The sequence below is a fragment of the Anopheles gambiae genome, chromosome 2 (assembly GCF_943734735.2).
Source record: "Anopheles gambiae chromosome 2, idAnoGambNW_F1_1, whole genome shotgun sequence".
NCBI lineage: Eukaryota > Metazoa > Arthropoda > Insecta > Diptera > Culicidae > Anopheles > Anopheles gambiae.
The window spans coordinates 14,977,845-14,996,027 of record NC_064601.1 but is presented as its reverse complement, the minus strand read 5'-3'; the positions used below and the strand labels follow the sequence as shown (position 1 = coordinate 14,996,027).

General features: G+C 45.4%; 1 protein-coding gene across 12 annotated transcripts in view; it reads left to right on the top strand.

Annotated features, from left to right (window-relative positions):
- The window catches only part of LOC1281377 (protein ultraspiracle), a 33,871-nt gene extending 19,240 nt beyond the window's left edge, over positions 1–14,631 (top strand). For 8 of the 12 annotated variants that reach the window (XM_061648214.1, XM_061648216.1, XM_003435980.2 and 5 more), the window contains 6 exons: positions 8,363–8,795; positions 10,318–10,519; positions 10,621–10,770; positions 10,856–11,026; positions 11,153–11,387; positions 11,490–14,631. In XM_061648214.1, coding sequence (XP_061504198.1) covers positions 8,363–8,795; positions 10,318–10,519; positions 10,621–10,770; positions 10,856–11,026; positions 11,153–11,387; positions 11,490–11,734 — 1,436 coding nt within the window. In that variant the 3' untranslated portion in view covers positions 11,735–14,631. Of the gene's footprint in view, positions 1–407; positions 694–8,362; positions 8,796–10,317; positions 10,520–10,620; positions 10,771–10,855; positions 11,027–11,152; positions 11,388–11,489 lie in introns of all 12 variants that reach the window. The other 4 variants (XM_061648211.1, XM_061648212.1, XM_061648213.1 and 1 more) reach the window with 2 other exon arrangements.
- The last annotated feature ends 3,552 nt before the right edge of the window (positions 14,632–18,183 follow it).

Sequence of the window (18,183 nt, the reverse complement as noted above, 5' to 3'; positions counted from 1 at the left end):
GCACGGGTAACTGGGAAGCTATCACTGGTTTTACTATCATCTTCATCAGCAGCACCAGCCAGCTTGGTTATGCTCAACCGCATAATCAAATGCATGTTGTGAAACGAAGCATCTGAGCTTTGTGTGCTTTATCGTTGTTATTGTGAAGATAAACAAAGCTTGCTTTAACGATCAAGGGGCGCAACGGAGAAGAACGTAGCCGGATCGGACCGGTGCATTGAATGCAGTTTAGCGATTGGACGGAACTGTGTGGTGGTGCGCAGTGTAATTGCTCACCCGGGGTAGGCGTCACCATATGTGCTGATGAGCGCACACACACGCTCGGTTGAAATCGAAAGTGTGAATCCCCTTTTATCAATCAATTTCTCTGCTTTTTGTACCATCTCGGACCTATTCAACACATTTAGAGAGTGAAATTAGTGGCCAAAACAGTGATCCATCATCGTCAGCGGAACGGTCGGTAAGCGGTTGATATACGTACAGTGCAGTGCAGTGCTTGAAGTGCATCGTCCAACACCGTGACAGTTTGGCCAGACAGAGCCGTGTCGATGTTTCGCCCCGCATAGTTTATGCACCGTGCCCCCGTTGTCATCATGCTGAAGAAGGAGAAACCGATGCTGTCGGTGGCGGCAATCATTCAAGCGCAGGGCCGTTGGGATCGATCCCTGGCCGGGCTGGCAGGTACTTATCAGGGTAATGGCGTGCGACGAATTGAAGAATGAATCGATATGGAAAATTTGGATAGGTTTTGGGCCACTTCTACCATTTGCTACGTTTGGATTTGAAGATGACTCAGAAAGTTTTGTTACTATTTAAAGCAATTCATTGTCCGATACTGTTTTTAGTTTTCAAAATTTCTGATGATGTGGCCCTTTCCGTGTTAAGTTCGTTGACTGAAATTTCAGCCTGTCAACTGTTTGAATTGTATAGCAGTTTTCGAGCAGTTTTCTAAGTGGGTATAATATACAGGTGGGCTTATCCCAAGGTGTATGAATTTAGAAGGCTAATTTTAATCGCTTCTGTTTCTAAATAAAGATTTTAAGAGCGTTTTGGGTATTCGTCAAGTCTCCAGAAAGCTTTTTTGAACAAAAGTTTTCACCCGTTCTGTCAAAAAGTGATATTCCAATTTGGTTATAAAAAAACATGCTATGATACCTCTGGACTACAAACACTTTGATTCTGGATTCCATCACCAGATCTCTTTAATGCACCTTGGGATAAATGTAAACAACACCTTGTTTTGCCATTTTTCGAGCAGTTGCTCGAATTTAATTCTAGCTTTGAGGCTAGACTGAAAATTGCTGGCTAGTTTTGTGTTTGGTTTTGTATCGAGTGTTTACATGATTTCAGTCTCCAACTGTCAAACTCCATACAAAAAACTGACTAGAATCGTGAAGGGCTCCGATATTCCAATGATGCAAAAACGGGCTGTTGTCTCTGCTATAGAAGTTTAGCTTATTAAGTTTTATTAGTTTCATAAAGGAATGTAGCATGGAGTCAGTTCTATATCAGCAATAAATGAACTATTCATCATGGTTGATCTGCGAGTGAGTCTTAGTTTAATAAAGGATCTGCACCGGAACTTCCAACGCAAATGTGTTGTCTATATCCATCAGAACTAAAATGTCACGACCCTTTTGTAACACGAATACGAGACACTCCGTAACTAATTAAATTACTCTAGGATATTGCTTTAATTCCATTTCTACCGTCAAAGCAAATTGAATCGAGTTTATGATTCAATTACCTCTCTTTCGCAAACATAGAACTTAGCAAGAACGTCAATTCTTGACATCATCCTGCACATTTATACCAAAAAAGATACAAAAAGAATATAGTGTCTAAAAATAGACTCCAAATAGTAACGACTCTGCACTATTTTCTTGTGTGCAACTTTGCTTCCACAACACCTCGAGCCCTTTGTATTATTTATTTCTTGTTCAATATTTATTCTCTCTGAAAGCCAACTTCTTCTTCTGCATCGCTACTGAAAGATGCCATTAATATACCGCACTGTGTGTGTGTGTGCATACATGGTTCGAACGAACGATTACGTTTGCAGGACTCGTTTAGTGCTGGTGGTGTGTACCGTTACGCTGACGTAAGGATGCGAAACTCGATGCACACACACACACGACACATGGTACGGTACGGCACCGCGAACTTTACCGAGGTCATTCGGTATCCTTGGGAATATCCCTCCCTACCAGTCAGCCAGCCAGCCTGTTCTCTGCGCTACCTACTTCCCCCTCCCATTTCTAGGCACATTCGGACACGACGTCCGCCCGAAAAAGGGTGTGGGGCTTTTAGAAATAGCACCAAGGCATATCGTGCTGCTGCAGCAACTGTTGCGCCATCGTCTGCTGCTGCTGCTGCTGTGGCATAAGGTGGCGGTTGCTCAATGTGCTTCCCTACTCCATGACCATTCCCAACAAGGATACGTGATGGTGCTTTGGTATGAAAGGATACCCTCCACACACAGGGAGGGGCAAAAGTGGTAGAATGTGATGACCGCAGCGGGCCCTTGCTTTACTTGTTCCCTGCCCGACCACCACGAAGCGCAAGGATCAATGGGAAAAGCATTGAGTAAGGTCATGAAGGTTGTTCATAATCGATAAATGACGGCACGCTTATGTAGTTGACGGGGTGGTGCGCTCTCTCTCTCTATCTCTCTCTCTATCTCTCTCTCTCTCTCTCTCTCTCTCTCTCTCTCTCTCTCTCTCTCTCTATCTCTCTATCTCTCTATGTACTTTAAGAACGGATCTTGGGAATGGCAGAGGGTGTTTGCTTTCTCGCTTGAAACCCCTCGATACATAATCCTTCCAATGGACACGGTGTGCAGAAGCGCTGAGACTGGGTGCGTGTGTGTGTGTGTGCGCGAAGTGTGTCAAAAGTTTTCCCTTAAGTAGCACCGGAACATTATTGTGCTTGTTCGGTTGCGGCGGGATTACATAAAAAAGCTTCCCTCTCGCTTTCATCGCCGCGTTTGGACTTTCTTCTCGATGTTGTTCAATGGCTAACGGCTCACAGGGCCTCACTCTCTTTTACTCTACTGCCGTTTTCCATGTGCATTTCTTTCTTTCATAAAATCAAAGCTCATTTTCATTTCATTTCTCGATTGCGCATGACCGTGCCTTGTGCTGTGCTGCTGGCTGGAGTGGGTTTGCGGCTTATACCTACTACCAGCGAAGCAGCAAAGAGGTGGGAGGAAGAGGCGATGTTAAACGAGTAAGAAGCAGCAAACAAATTTATTGTTAAACATGCACTCAAAGGTGAAGGACATATGCTGCTGCGGTGACGCACAGCACCATTTATTGCATACGGTTGCACCGCGGGTGTGGGAGAGAAGAAACGAGGACGCTTATGGGGGTGCTGCTCATTCATTTCCATTTGCTTTCAATTATTCAAACACCCAGCATTCATTACTACAGCTGATTGTTGCTGGTGTGTGTGTGTGTGTGTGTTGCAGTAAGGCACGAACCCCACCGAACGTATTATCCTGTTGATAAAAAATCCAACCCACCTGATAAAAAGAGCATTTAACGCTGGTTGGCAGCTTGTTATGGAAAGCAGTTGAGAGAGGAGGTGATCAGGGGCGTAGAGAAAGTAAAAATAAAACGAATGCAATTGAAAGGAAAATACCATGACCGAACTCAAACCACTTTGCGTTATCAGAAGAAAACGAAGCGCATCCAATACTGCATTGTAACCTATCGTGTGTTTTTTTTTATTTATTCATTTTCCGATACAATTACACATATTGAATCGTTAGGCTAGACTATGGCAAGCCTAGACCCCAACTACGAATGTTGTGTCAAACAAGAAGAAGGAGGATATTAGGAATAGTCTACGTGATCGACGATATCGATGTAATGTTTATGACTCAATTGTAATGCAAATCAGACTCTGTTGCTTTACAGGATGGTAAACACACCGAAACTTACAAAGTCGGACGAGGTTTCATACTCACCTGGAGTATTAGTGTTGGGCTTCGTGAATCTTTCGTTGAGATTTATTCATATGAATCTTTAGTGATGAGTGAATCGAATCTCAAGTCGAGTCTTCAAAGATTCACAAGTCTTCAAAGATTCATGATGTTTTAAAGATTTTTAATCTCTTAATACTCTTGAATCTCCGAGGATTCATGAATCTCGAAAGATTCTTGAATCTAAAAGATTCATAAATCCATTAAAATTCATATATATACAAGGATTTATGCATCTTTATGAATTCTTGATCCTTGAGATCCGTTAATCTTTAGAGATATAAGAATCGTTTGACATTCATGAATCTTTGGAGATTCATAAGCCTTCGGAGATTCGTGAAGCTTTGTAGATTCACGAACCTTTGGAGATTCACGTATCTTTTGAGATTCATGAACCTTTGGAGATTCCCTAATCTTTTGAGATTCATGAATCTTTCCAATCGAGATTCAGATTCATTGAATCATTCCAAAGATTCATTCAGATTCATGAATCTGAATCAGATTGACCCAACACTAATCGTAATGGCATACAATGACAAACACTAAAGTACTGAGAAAAGTTAACTATTTTCATACCACGACATTTTTCCCATTTATTAAGCTGTGAAATTTGTCTACAAGTGCTGAAGCAAAAAAGCTCGCTTGATACGTTACTATCATTTTTTTCGCTATCTGAAGTGCACCTGACAAGAATGCAAAATATTCTAAGGAAATGTACAACAGTGGATACTATACAAGCGAGCAAGCACAGCATAACAATGCATCTGGTTTGATGCAAACTTGGAGATAGCGAAGAACAAAGCACAAAACATCACTACAAGCAGCACCAACCAAAGCATGGATGGATTGTGAACTGCACTTAGCAACTATTGCTACAAAAAGCCTAAAGAGAGATACGATACACATACAGAAGACACCGACACCGACCCGTACGTACGTAGACTGGCCCAGCAGCTGCGGTATAAGAATAAAAATGTACAGCGTAGTCTAATGTTTTTACTTTTGTCGTTTTGCTTTGTATTTTTGCTCTTTGCTGCACTGCGCTGTACCGCAAACCACCGGTTGTTCTGTTACATTAAAAGAAGCACAGTGCTTGTTGTGGGCAGAGGCGCGGCTTGTTTCAGTCCGGTGTTGATAAAAATAATGAGCGTGTAATAAGACAAAAACAAAACAAAAATGCTCGATAATAAATACTGCTGTGCTGTGTTTTATTACTCTTCGGCACGGCGTTCGCGTCCAGCTGCATACAGACAAATGTTGTGGCAACATTATTATTTTTAATTCTCTTTTGTCTCTAAATTTTCTAACGCTGTGTTGTTGTTTTTATCCTACCTTTTTTCAACGCTCTCCATTGTATTACATCCTTTGCCGCGTGTGGGCAAAGATGCAAGGAGGGAGCATCTTTCTTATTTACCTTGTTGCAATTGCATGTTGTTTTGTACGGGCCGGGAAGCGCAACATCAAGCCTTCGGCTTCAGGTGCAATGTGCAATGAGAGCATATGCTCCACAGAGAGCGGATGTCTGAGAATGCTTCCTCAATGGTTTGTGTGTGTGTGTACCAAGAAGTGTAGGAAGGGATAATTTAGAAATAAAGTGCATCCTGCATGTACGAATCGGCGACGCATCTGCAACGTTGGGCAGCGATTGCAAAAACTGATTGCTTCTAATGCACCTTTCGTGTGTTTTGTCCGAGGATAGCGGGTAGAACGGTGGATGGCAAGTGCAGCTGAAAGCAAGGATAAATTGTTTCATTACTTGCCTGTGTCTGATTCTGGTGCTGGTGCAGCTGATTTGGCTGTAGCTATAAATGCATTAATGCAGTGTATATCGATTATAATTTACGGGGCATGATGTGCGTTGCAATTGACGGCACATCAGCTGCTGCTCTTTGGTTTGAATTAACGCATTGCCTAATAGGAATCAGAGTGTTTGATATGCGTATGGTTCGTCTGTTTGCTTGCTGCAGCTGGAGTGTGTCGACGTGGTGATATGTTTTTCATATTCATATCCATTAGACATTTGCTTAGCTTATGATTATTCATGATGGTTCAATGTGGCTGATTCTTCACTAATGTATGGGTGTTTTAAATGTTTATGCTACTATTTACTATACTTTGAGTTGAGTTTGCTTTGCACTTGTCACACAACTAACTTAACAATGAAAAATAGTGATTAACGAGCGGTTAAACACGATGTAGTAAATAAAAATAACAAAGTTGTTCAGTAATTGACTAGCGCCCTCACAAGGCCAAAGGAAAAATGCTGAAAAGAGTCGATAATGACGCTTAATTAAGCGGTACTTTTCACTGGAACTAATTTGCCTTATATATGGTGTTGTGTATGTTAATGGACGTTTTCGCTAAGACAAATATTGATGCATTTATTACCCATATTAAGGCCGGGCTACATTGATCGTACTCTCTGCTGTAATTTCAATTTTCACTAGCGCATCTGGCGGCGGTTGGAGGAAGCTTTTTTTGGTCGTCGAGGGAATGGTCGTGCCGGATCTCAAAATTAAGTTGTTTTTCATCGTTTTTTGTCATGAAAATGGATGCAATGCGTACAGGACATGTGCATCTACCTTTTACAAAACTTTTCTTGTCCAAATTAGGTTAAAATCATGGAAAAATTACATATTTTCTGAAGCGGGTTCAAATTGTTTGGAAAAATGCTTCGGTCAGCCGCCGCCAGCTGCGCTAGTGAAAATCAAAATTACACCAGAGAGTACGATCAATGTAGTCCGGCCTTTATGACACAACACTGTATTATGTGGTCATTTTCCCTCCCTTTTCCCCAAGTTCCTCCATGTTGGTTGCCTGTGCAACAAACCACAAATTGACACTTAGTAAAAAAGCGACTCAAAAAATACTGACCATAGTGGACAGCGGGAGTGCAATGGAGTCAAAGGGAACCGCTAGTGTTGGTACTGGTGGTGGTGGTGGTGCTGCTGTATGTCTAATGCATATTCATGGCACTGCGCTGCGCTAACTGTCCCGTTTAGTGCTGGTATGATGCACCCGACCGTGAGGGCGGGAGCCCCACCTTCCCGAAGTAAGTGGGTGGTGATTTGGTCGCAACCGCAAGCAAAAAAAAGCAGCAACAGCAAGTAAAAGACCTTGTCTGCAACACTGCAATCCCAAACCCTGAGACTACTGGCCCTGCGGCGATGCCGTTTTGCATATATCTGCATCGGTCTCGCCCGATCCCGTGTTTGTCATTCCGTTCTATCCTATTTTTGCTCTCTTCCATCGCCGCATCGGTTGCACAAATGCGAAGCGCATCGTGGAATTCTCCATTCACCTTGAGAGTGAAGAACGCTTAGCGCGACTACGACTACGACGACGACGACGATGTTGTTGCATCTGGTGCATTATCGGTGCACTTTTACTTCGCAGCAACGCAACACAAATGCCCCGGCAACGGTAACCATCATCATCACCACCACACAGGCTCAATACCACGAAGGGTGATGTCGCGTTCGCTCGCTGGCCATCATTGCGAGGTCGAAAGGGGGAGTTTTTTATGCAAAGCACGTTTGTAGGGAGTAGATGGATTGCATGTTTTAATCTGTTTATTGAAATTTTATCCTTCGTGGAGCCATTTCGGACGTTCGGGGAGTTCAGAGAAGTGTGTTGTGTTTAATCGTTCGTTGGGATGTGTTTCGAAAAGTGGTACATTTTTTAATGCTAGTAAGCATTAGAGCAAAAACGGATAAATTAAACAATTAATTTTAGTATTATACGTTTATGCAAACATTTAAACTCTTATCATTCCAAGGTATCACACCTATTTCAAGTTATGTTGCTGGAATACATTGTATCAAATGTGGATAAACGTTGCATGATCGTCTAATAAACTTTTCTGCACAGACAATTGACACCATCAGTTGTCTGTTCAAATCACTTTCTATTGTTTTTTTTAAACTAGGTCGATAGAACTTATTCTTTATCATAAAACTTTTCATGTTTAGCCTATGACAGCCTGTGACGTCCATCACAGATAGCTGCAACGTTCGCTTGTGCTTAGGTCATGTCCCTTTGACCAAAGTTTTGTGTTCTAATTAGAGAACTAGCTAAAACAAGAAGGCCCTTTATAAAATATGATATGATTCTGCAAGAATATACTTCTCCCTAAAGCCTTCGCTCCCCAACGCCAGCACGAAAGAGCAAACCAATTAAGAGCGAACTCGACCCACCACCAGAGTCGCATCATTCGTGACCGCGCGTTAGCATCGATATTTGCAATAATTCCGTCCAGCATAAATCATCCAACAATCCCACCCCCCTTTCCCTTCTTCTGCAAGGCATGATGTCATCAAATGTATGTTTGTGTGCGCCTATATTTATTCGTTTCTGTTTTGTCGTTTGCCTTCGCAGGTTTTGATGCAGCGCTGGTCGGTCACATGGGCCCGCTGTCACCGCCCGATCTGAAGCCCGACCTGAAGCCGGACATTTCGCTGCTGAACGGAAGTGGCGGTGGACCGTTCTCGCCCGGCAACAACTGTGGCCCGGGCAGCCCGGGCAGTGGCGGCTTCAACTCGGTCGTCCTGCAGCAACAGAATGCGCTCGTTGTTGGTGGGGCACTCGGAAATGGGACGGGACAGCAGAATCTGCTCGTTGGAGGTGGTTCCCAGCAACAGCAGCAGCAGCAGCAGCAGCAGGGAAGCAATGGAGGTGGAGGTGGCAGTGGACCGAACACTCCCTCCAACATCACGCAGCAGTACCCGCCCAACCATCCGCTCAGCGGCTCGAAGCATCTCTGCTCGATCTGTGGCGATCGGGCCAGCGGCAAACATTACGGTGTCTATAGGTAAGAGCATTAGTAGTGTAAGCTTAGTTATGTTATGGGAATTTAAGCTTTTTCGATACAGTTTTGAAACATTTCATTTTAATGTATTAAACTCAAACTAAAACAGTTCATGTTATGCGGGGTTTTCAAAATCATTCAAAAACCGCAACGAGTGAAGTATTCGTGAACGGATAGAAAAGTGCCAACCAGAGCGCAACAACAACAAAAAACAAGTTTGTGCGCCCATCGGACACCCGAAGATGCGCAAAGAAGCGAAGCAACGAACGCGATCATTTGATGCGAGCGGGAGAAGCAGACGATAGAAGACCCCGGCTTAACGCGAAAATTATTCATCTGACCTCGACATTTGCTTCCTTTCGCGGCATGCAATAGCGATGGACCTACAACAGACGCGGACGGCCGGGCGGACGCGATGCGGTACGGTGGTGAACTGCACTCTCGTGTAGCGCTGCCACCTTGTCGGTGTCGGTGTATTTCGTTTGCACTACCCTCTGTTAGATGCAGTTTTTCCATTAGATAATTAATATGCCACTCGCGGGATCCGTCGCGTAGCCGATGACGACGACGACCACGGCGTCGATGACGACGACGCCACTGACTCCGTGTGACATTTAGCGTCAAACGAGCCAGCAACAGCAGCAGCCAGGAGCAGCAGCAGGCCAACAGCGGGGACAACCAGCACACACACACACTTCCTTCGGGCGCACTTACCACCCCTGCTTGTTAATGCTATCCCATTAATATTTCCTATTTTGCATGTTGCGCATGCAAGCTGCGTTTGCCGGTTGGAATTTATCTCTCCCTTTGCTGCAGTCATAGCTTTGCAAGATGCTTTTAACTAGCTTGTACAGTCGCCTTCCGGCGATTGCCTTTTGTAACTAGATCCAAGATTGATGTCACTTTGCGAACGGTTCTAACATTTAACTAGCTTTAGCTCAGTTTGAAGTGCCCGCAGAAGTGTCCGCGTTCATGCTCCCTCTATGCAGCTTGTGTAACCTTTCGCTTCGCAAACTGCAATGCGAACACACCATCAATGAAAGCGAGTGAGCAATTAATAATAGGGGTAACACTGCTGCTGGGCTACGTCAGCAAAACTATGGCAGGTCTACGATCGGTGCAGCTGTACTGCTGCTTTGAAGTGCATTTGGGTATTTTTAGCCAGCGTTCGGTGAAATATCCCACTGCCAATGGGGCATGAGCGCTGTGTCCTCGTTTCATAAAGCATATCCAAACCATGCGAAATCATCGTGATCTTGAGCCTGGGTAGACTTTTATAAACACCTTTATTTGAAGCTATCATCATTCCCTGCACGTAATACATTAGCGTTTGAAGATTCACTCAAGCAAGCAAATTCCGTATTGCTCACACGAAGATAACAGTGGCCGCAGCGGGATATCACTTAGCGTGCAGTGGCGGAATGCTTTGCATTCCTGGCACGCTTTCACTACCGCTCCGAGTGAACACATTCTAATAACGCATCCGACGTGCGTGCGTGCGCGCCCTGCTCTTCTTCCCTTCCAGCTGCGAGGGATGCAAAGGATTCTTCAAGCGAACGGTACGCAAGGACCTGTCGTACGCGTGCCGGGAGGATAAAAACTGTACGATAGACAAACGCCAAAGAAACCGCTGCCAGTACTGCCGGTACCAGAAATGTTTGGCCTGCGGCATGAAGCGCGAAGCGGTCCAGGAGGAACGGCAGCGTAGCTCCAAATTTTCGATGAAGGTACGCGACAGCGGCGTTTGCCACATTGGGGGGTTGGTTTTACATTGCCATTAATGTGTTCTTTCCGCTTCTTTCTCTCTGTCTCTCTCGTCCTCACACAGTCCGAAGAAATCAACTCGACCAGCTCGGTGCGGGACGTTGTGGTTGATCGGTTCCTCGAGGCTGAGCAGATCGGTGAACAGAAGAGTGGCGACAATGCCATACCATACCTGCGCGTTGGCCAGAATTCTATGATTCCATCAGAGTACAAGGTACGTTTGCTTCCCGCCTGCCTGGATGTAAATGAACACACAATCCGCCTCTCCTTAACACGCTCTGCCGGTACTTTGTTTGCAGGGCGCCGTATCGCATTTATGTCAGATGGTGAACAAGCAGATCTACCAGCTAATCGAGTTTGCCCGACGGCTGCCAAACTTTTCGAATCTGCCACGCGAGGACCAGGTGACGTTGCTGCGCAGCGGCTGGAACGAGATGCTGATTGCGTCCGTCGCCTGGCGAAGTATGGAGGTGAGTGGTTGGTGGAGTACTTTGAGGAAGAGAGGTGCACGATTGTTTGCGATGCGCTCGGGTTTTTACCCTAACTAACGTGACGTGATTTCAATTTCTCCCTCCCCTCCCCCCTCTTCTGCGCAGTATATTGAAACGGAACGGCCACCAGACGGCAGAAACGATGGCCGCGTCACTATCCGGCAGCCGCAGCTGATGTGCTTGGGACCGAACTTTACGCTGCACCGGAACAGTGCCCAGCAGGCCGGCGTCGACTCACTGTTCGATCGCATCCTGTGCGAGCTGGCGATCAAAATGAAAAGACTGGACGTGAACCGGGCCGAGCTGGGCATACTGAAGGCGATCATACTGTTCAACTCCGGTGCGTAAGCGAAGCTGCGGTGGCCCCGTTGCCTTGGGGATTGAAAGCAACATTTCTGTGAACCTTTGCTGACGTGTCGTATTTGCTTTTTCTTGCTTTTAGATATACGGGGCCTAAAGTGTCGGAAGGAGATCGACCAGATGCGGGAGAAAATTTACGCCTGCCTGGACGAGTACTGCAAAACGCAACACCCGTCGGAGGATGGCCGGTTCGCGCAGCTGCTGCTACGGTTGCCCGCCCTCCGCTCGATCAGCCTCAAGTGCATCGATCATCTGAACTTCCTGCGATTGCTCGGCGACAAGCAGCTCGATAACTTCATCATCGAGATGCTGGACACGCCGTTGTAGGCGGAACTGCGTGTGTCTCCCGATCGGCACAGCTCGCCGCCGGACGCGTTCGCCCGAGACGCGCGAGATGGTGATGGGGAGCCAGGGACCGTGCTCCTGCTGTCGACCCTGGTGCAGATGCTGCTGAGAGAGACGGGACTGTTTCTTCTGCTGCTGACGCTGGCATTTCTCAAAGTGTTACTTTCGCGGGCGTAAACAGAACAAAACTCGTCCGCGCGTGGTGGCTGGCACTAAGCAAGCGAACGAGCGGCAGAACAGACAGGCGTTATGAATTATTTTCATAACTGTTTGTATGCTTAGCAGGCAACAACACACATTTTACACTTTAGTTTTTTTATGTTAGCAAATTAATTGCCACGCACCTTTCCCTTCGTTGGGAAATACCAGATTCCGGGCGTAGCTGTAATGATCCTTTTGTTTTGTATGAAAATCAAACCGCTGGGGCTGGGCACCAGAAGTGAAACGATGATAATGAGACAGTAATGAACTTTCGATGCAAAAATCAAAAAAAAACACACAGAAACATAAGAAAGTATAGTAATACGTTTAAAATATGCTTTTCGTCATCCCTCCCATAGTAAAGAGAATGCACTTGTTGAAGCGATAGCGGGGGGAGAGCAAGGATCATCGAATCGGTCGGCGACCCAAAAGCGAATTGCGTGCGAAGCGAGCGTGAGCAATACACAAGCGCACTTGCCCCGGGCACACGTAAAGTGTGCAACAAGACGCTGAACTGGAAGAAACAAGCTAAACGAACAACACACATTACAAAACGATATGGTGCAAATAGGTTTTATCAACACTCAACACTTAATCCCTTTTACCAAGTAAGTCTACATAGCTGTAAAGTGATAGGGAGTGGGGAACATTTACGAGACGGATAGAGTGAGAGTGAGAGAACCATCACAGACAGACGTTTGTGTGGGTTAAGCAAGGGAAATAAAATATATAAACACTCATTTCCCGCTGCTCTGGCCACACTTTTAAGCCAGGATTAATGGAAAGTAAGTGAAATGGAGTAGTGTGACAGCATAGAACATTAGATTTTTGTTTGCCTAGAGTAAGGGATGCAAATTATTATAACCATCCGATAAATGCATTGCACGATAAAACAAAACCCCCGTACTGATAGAAGGAAACCGATTCTCTGGTTTTAGATCGTTGTTTAGCTACACTGATGTATGTTAAAATGCTACTTGCAAAATCATCTCTCTACTATGCCGCATTTCATTACACTCTCGTTTTGCTGCAGTGCTCACTCTCTAGTGGCTAATCTCACTAGATCTCATGACACGATGCTAGGGGAAAGATGTTAAAAATATACTTAACCATGCATAAGATGAGTATGCATTTCTCCTACAGAGGTTTTGCTTTGCTCTTTCTTTTCTTGTTTTCTTTAGTTTGTTAGCACTGTAAAAGCAGGCCGACGGGAAAGTTGTTGTGGGTAAAGCGGCTGAACACACTTGCCCTTGAGTGATGTATCCCGTCGTAACTCATGATGCATCTGTTTGTTGTGTATTTATATAAGTATTGCTCTGCCTGTGCAAATTCGTTTTAATCACAGCGACAAGTAAGAAAGTGAACAGCCTGTGCTCGCTATCGCCACGAGAGGCAGACCACAGCGATGAGCAAGCAATTGCACACAGTACACAATTCTAGAAACGCTCACAGGCAAAGCACAGCACATAAATGATGGGAAGAAATGACACAGGCTGCTGAATGTGAAAGAGATCTATTTATTAATGTTTAAATGCGCTGATATGAACAGCCACTGTTGTAATAATCCTTCCTTTGGCAGTAAAGTAACGTTTGCTTCCTTCTGTCCCATGGTCCCTTTCACTTTACGCGCACAGTTCCACATCCCCATGAAATGCCCCATGCATACATATATACCTGCAAAACGCGGAGCTTGAGTGATTGTCCTGTAGTGATGTAAGAGGTAGTGTTTCTTTCCTCCCTGTAGAATTTAATTAGCAAACACCCATGTGCAAATGCAACACGTTCTGTAAATCGAACACTAAGGAAAAGGGATCAGGCACAGCATAATAACGGCCAGGAATGGGATAAAGGTAGAATGTTGGTAGCAGTTTACTTACAGGTTTTGTTGCTGAATGATGTAGAAAGATGATAGGAATGGTTATAGAAACTAGAAGTTGGTAACGATGCAGGGAAAATGATATAATGTTTGTTTGTTAGGTTGTTGTTTCGCAAGATGAAAAAAGAAAGAAAAGAAAATATATACGCAACAACCAATAATGGTGTGGGATTAAGTGCAAGAGAAAAAAAACAAGGTAAAGTTCGCATCAGGCGAAATTACCACCATTTAGAATGTGTGTGTGTGTTCCTCAGGAAAGAGCAGCAAAATTGCTAATCGAATGTAAAAGATAGCAGAAAAGTGAAACGACAGTGAAAAGAACAGGGTAAATATATTGTGTAGCAGAGTAGGCAAAGGGAAATGGCAAAAGTGCGAACAGTGCAGAAGTGTACGACGGATAGATGAAACTAATTTATATATTTGTAAGCATTTCTCAAATGTAATAAAAGAAGACACACAAAACACGACAGAATCAAAAATGTAAGAACAAATGTAGAGCAAAAAAAAAAACGATGAACAAACCATTAAGCACGAGCACCACCCCATACCTTGCACTGAACCATGGGTTCCGCAAGAGCAAGAGATCGGAACAGTCACGTTTGAAGGGAGGAAGCATCATCGGGGGGGATTGGTATTAGTGAATAAGGTATGATCGTAGGCACACTGTGCCACGCATTTGGTACCTAATACTATGCAAATGTTTAAAAGAAAATAAAAGCTCACATTGGTACTCGAAAATCGGACGGCGTGTCACAAAAGGAAGTGAATAAATAAAGTAAATTTATTTGAAGTAAAAAACAAACGGTAGGAACGTATCGTCCATGATGAAGATGACACCGAAACACGAAACACAACTGTTGCTGCTGCAGGGAGAGGGGGTAAAACGGTAATATCACAAACGGTAGTGCCATTTATTTTGATGAATAGAGCGCCAGCAGGAGCTGACAATAATAACATCGATAAATTTCCTGTCCCTTTGGTCAGGGGACAGGAGGAAACAATGGCGTAGGGGGAAGCCATACAATCGGGCACGAGTTGGGCTAATGAAACATGCAAACAAGAATTGTGGTACTTCCCACGACTGCAAATCATTTTTCCTCATTAAATCCCTTGCGGGAGGGAGCTTTCTCCGGGTTGTGATTCATTGGTAAAATGTAATGAAGCATTCGGGACAACTTTCCGTTTATTGTCAACAAGTAGCAGGCGAGTGGTGACGTTTTCCACGGGAGCTTTCACGCCTGCTCCGATGTTGTACAGCACTGTCTGAAGGTGACGTTTCACATGAAGCATGCACGCGATTTTAAAGAAACGACAGCATAAATTGGAATGAAAACTATAAACGTAAGTTTTTTTTTTTATTTTTTATCACCTATAATCGAATGAAATAAATAAATTAATATTTTTATTTTGTCCTACATCCTTGACAGCTGTGGAAAAGACGGCCAGGAAAATGCACAGCTCTGTGCGCCACTCACACTTGGGCGCTCGCTGAGTGTCTAATGTTTTGAAACTCAAGCGCTGCCTGGCAACTCACGTGCGCCCACCGCCGAAGAAAATACACACAGTCGCAGTCGGAGGGTCGTGAAAAACTTCGACGTTGAATTTGCTTCAATGGCGGAGATTGAAGGAAAATGAGCGTTGTTTTCAATCCGACGGATGAAAACATAAATCACCGTGCGATGGGCGGTAGTGGTAATAAGTGAGCGAGAAGTTGTGGTGCATTTCCGGTTCTGTACGGTCCTGGCTGCAGCAGGCAAACGTGTATAGAAGAGTGTGCGTGCCCCATGTGTGGGGGAGTGAAAAAGTTCGATTGTGTGAGGAAAAATATGGAGTGTAAGAGCCCAACCAGCTACTCGTCGGGTGCCGCCATAAAGCCTGATTTCGAGATTCGCACGCACAGATGAGGTGAAAATGGCTAACAACAACAACAGGAGCAGCAGCAGCAGCAGAAAGCAGCATCCAGCATCAAAGCACTCACCGTGCAACCACCACTGTACGTAGTACACACACATACGCACACACAAAGCCCCATCGAAGCAATCGGAGGGATCCTGCACTAACCAACATTAACATCATTAACGCACGGCGTGCTGTGTGTGTGTGCTGTTGCCACCCCGTGTCCTTTCGTGGGTCGTTCTGTGGCTGCGCGTGCCTCCTCTGTCTCTCTGTCGTTTCGTTTAGCAGCCAGAGGGAAAGCAGATTTTACCTTTTACCGAAAACAGCCAGAGGTAGCCATAAATCGGTCAGTGATGGAGGAGAGCGTAAGTTAATTGCCATTTTATTGCATCGAACCGAACCGAATGCCCGCAGTTCGACCGCGCGTGCTAGTGAAGGGTTTTCTGTGCGCGTCGCGAAGAAGAAGGGACCAAGTGCATTCGTGCTGATGATGTGTTTATTCGATAGTGGCGGCGAGATTCGTGAGTCAGCAGCACAGTCTGTGGAACAGGCTCCATCCCGAGTGCTCGATAATGGTCTCGCTGCTGCACATAAAATGACCATTTTTTTCCACAACATTAACCGTGTGAGCGTGTGTGTGTGTGTTGTGTTGAGTGTGTGAGTCACTGCGTGTTGCTTCGAGCGATGTAAAACAGTTGTTATTGTGGGCTGAAATTACGCGCATGGAGGAAGCTGCTAAAATTCGAAACAAACTGCAAACCACGCCACACAAAGGATACTGGCAAAGGGAAGTGTCGATGGAGCGCCGCATAGTAGACGGCCGTTTTCGATTGCCGCTTCGGATTATGTAAACGAGCCTACAGCCCACAGTGCCGAAAAGAAGAGAAGAGTGTCGTTCAACTCGCCTCGCCGCGTTCGATCCGTGATGTAAGTATGCAAGCGGGAGATGGGTAACCTGGTTGGGGTATGTATCGTGCTCAGCTCCACACAGCTCTCATACTCAGCTCAGCCAACTGTGTTGGGCTTCTTTGTGACAGTTGGCAACGGTTGCGCTCCAGTCCGGGTACTACCTCACCGTGGCAGCCATTGTGGGGTTTCTTTGTTTGGTTGTGCCATTTGTTCTGCTAGCGGCGGAACGGATTCCTTTTTTTTTGCTGTTTTCCACTGTGAGACATTAGCCAGGAGCGAAAGAAACGCATACACAAACACACTCACACGAACGTATGAAGAAGAACCTGGGTTAAAATTGTCCACCCATCCATGGCGATGGGGTGGGTTAAATAGGCAGAACGCTCTCGCCGAGGGTGGGCACCGGTAATGGAGGATGAAAATCGATATTTACCCCTGCACCCACTGCGAGCTCCACTCACCCGGGGCACTTTGCCACAAGCTTGCTGGCTGGTTGGTGTCTTTTGTTTCCACTGGCTCCCAATAACGCCAGTCCGTAGCCATGGTGATTTGGGCGGGAGGTGAAAAAGGTTACTTTTTTTGTTTTGTTTGTAGGTCAACAGAACCACGACGGCAAGACATAAGGATTGACCATGTTCGTGGAAATGTTGTGGAGCGAATGGTGGCGAGCACATGATGGAATGAGTTCGCGTCGCCGGACAGCTGTTTCGCTGCCCGTTTGGCGCCATTTACCGATCGCAGGTGGTCGAGTTTTGGCACTTGGATTGGTTTGTTTGTTTGTTCCCCTGTTGGCCCTGTTTCGGGTGTGTTATTTTTGTGCAAATACTTGAATACACATACGTATACATCGATATGTATCTAAAACCAAAACACACATACAAGCGCCAGTAAAAGCAGTCCCATAACGAGCCCACGCTCGGCTGGAGCGGAGTAAACATTATGCATTATTAATTTCGTCAGCTCAACTGGTCGGCGTTTTTGGGATGGCCCCATTGGCAGGATGAATGATGAATTGGTCTTGTTTGCTGGCCCTGGTTTACGACTTGTCGTATCGCAGATACTGCTCAATCGATTGAGCACAATTCTCTTCCGAGCGAGTCCGACGCGATCGTCAATCACAAACGACCAGGCGTCTCCACGGCGAAGGAAAATGTGTTTTATTTTTCCCTGCCTTCTTCTGCTCCGCCTCTGTAAGCGTCTCTGGGTAATCTTGAAACGTTTCCCCGTCCTTCCTCCCTCCCCTTCCATCCCCCTATATTTATTTTTTATTCGTACAATCTCGACGGATGAAAGCTATACGGCTAACGGCTCAGTATGAAATTAAGATTACCCAGGAGACAATCTCTAATCCGTATACCTCCTCCCACCCCAACCCTGCTGCTTTGAGACGCTGTACGGTGGGAATTGCGTTGGGTACTTTTTGGTACTTGTTGTGTTTAGGGTTTGAAAGTAACACTAAACCGAGATTCACAGCCACTGCCACTGCAGGGTTCAGCCGGGTGCTGGGGTATTTTTATTACCTCACCGTTGACCTTTTTACCCCGTTAGA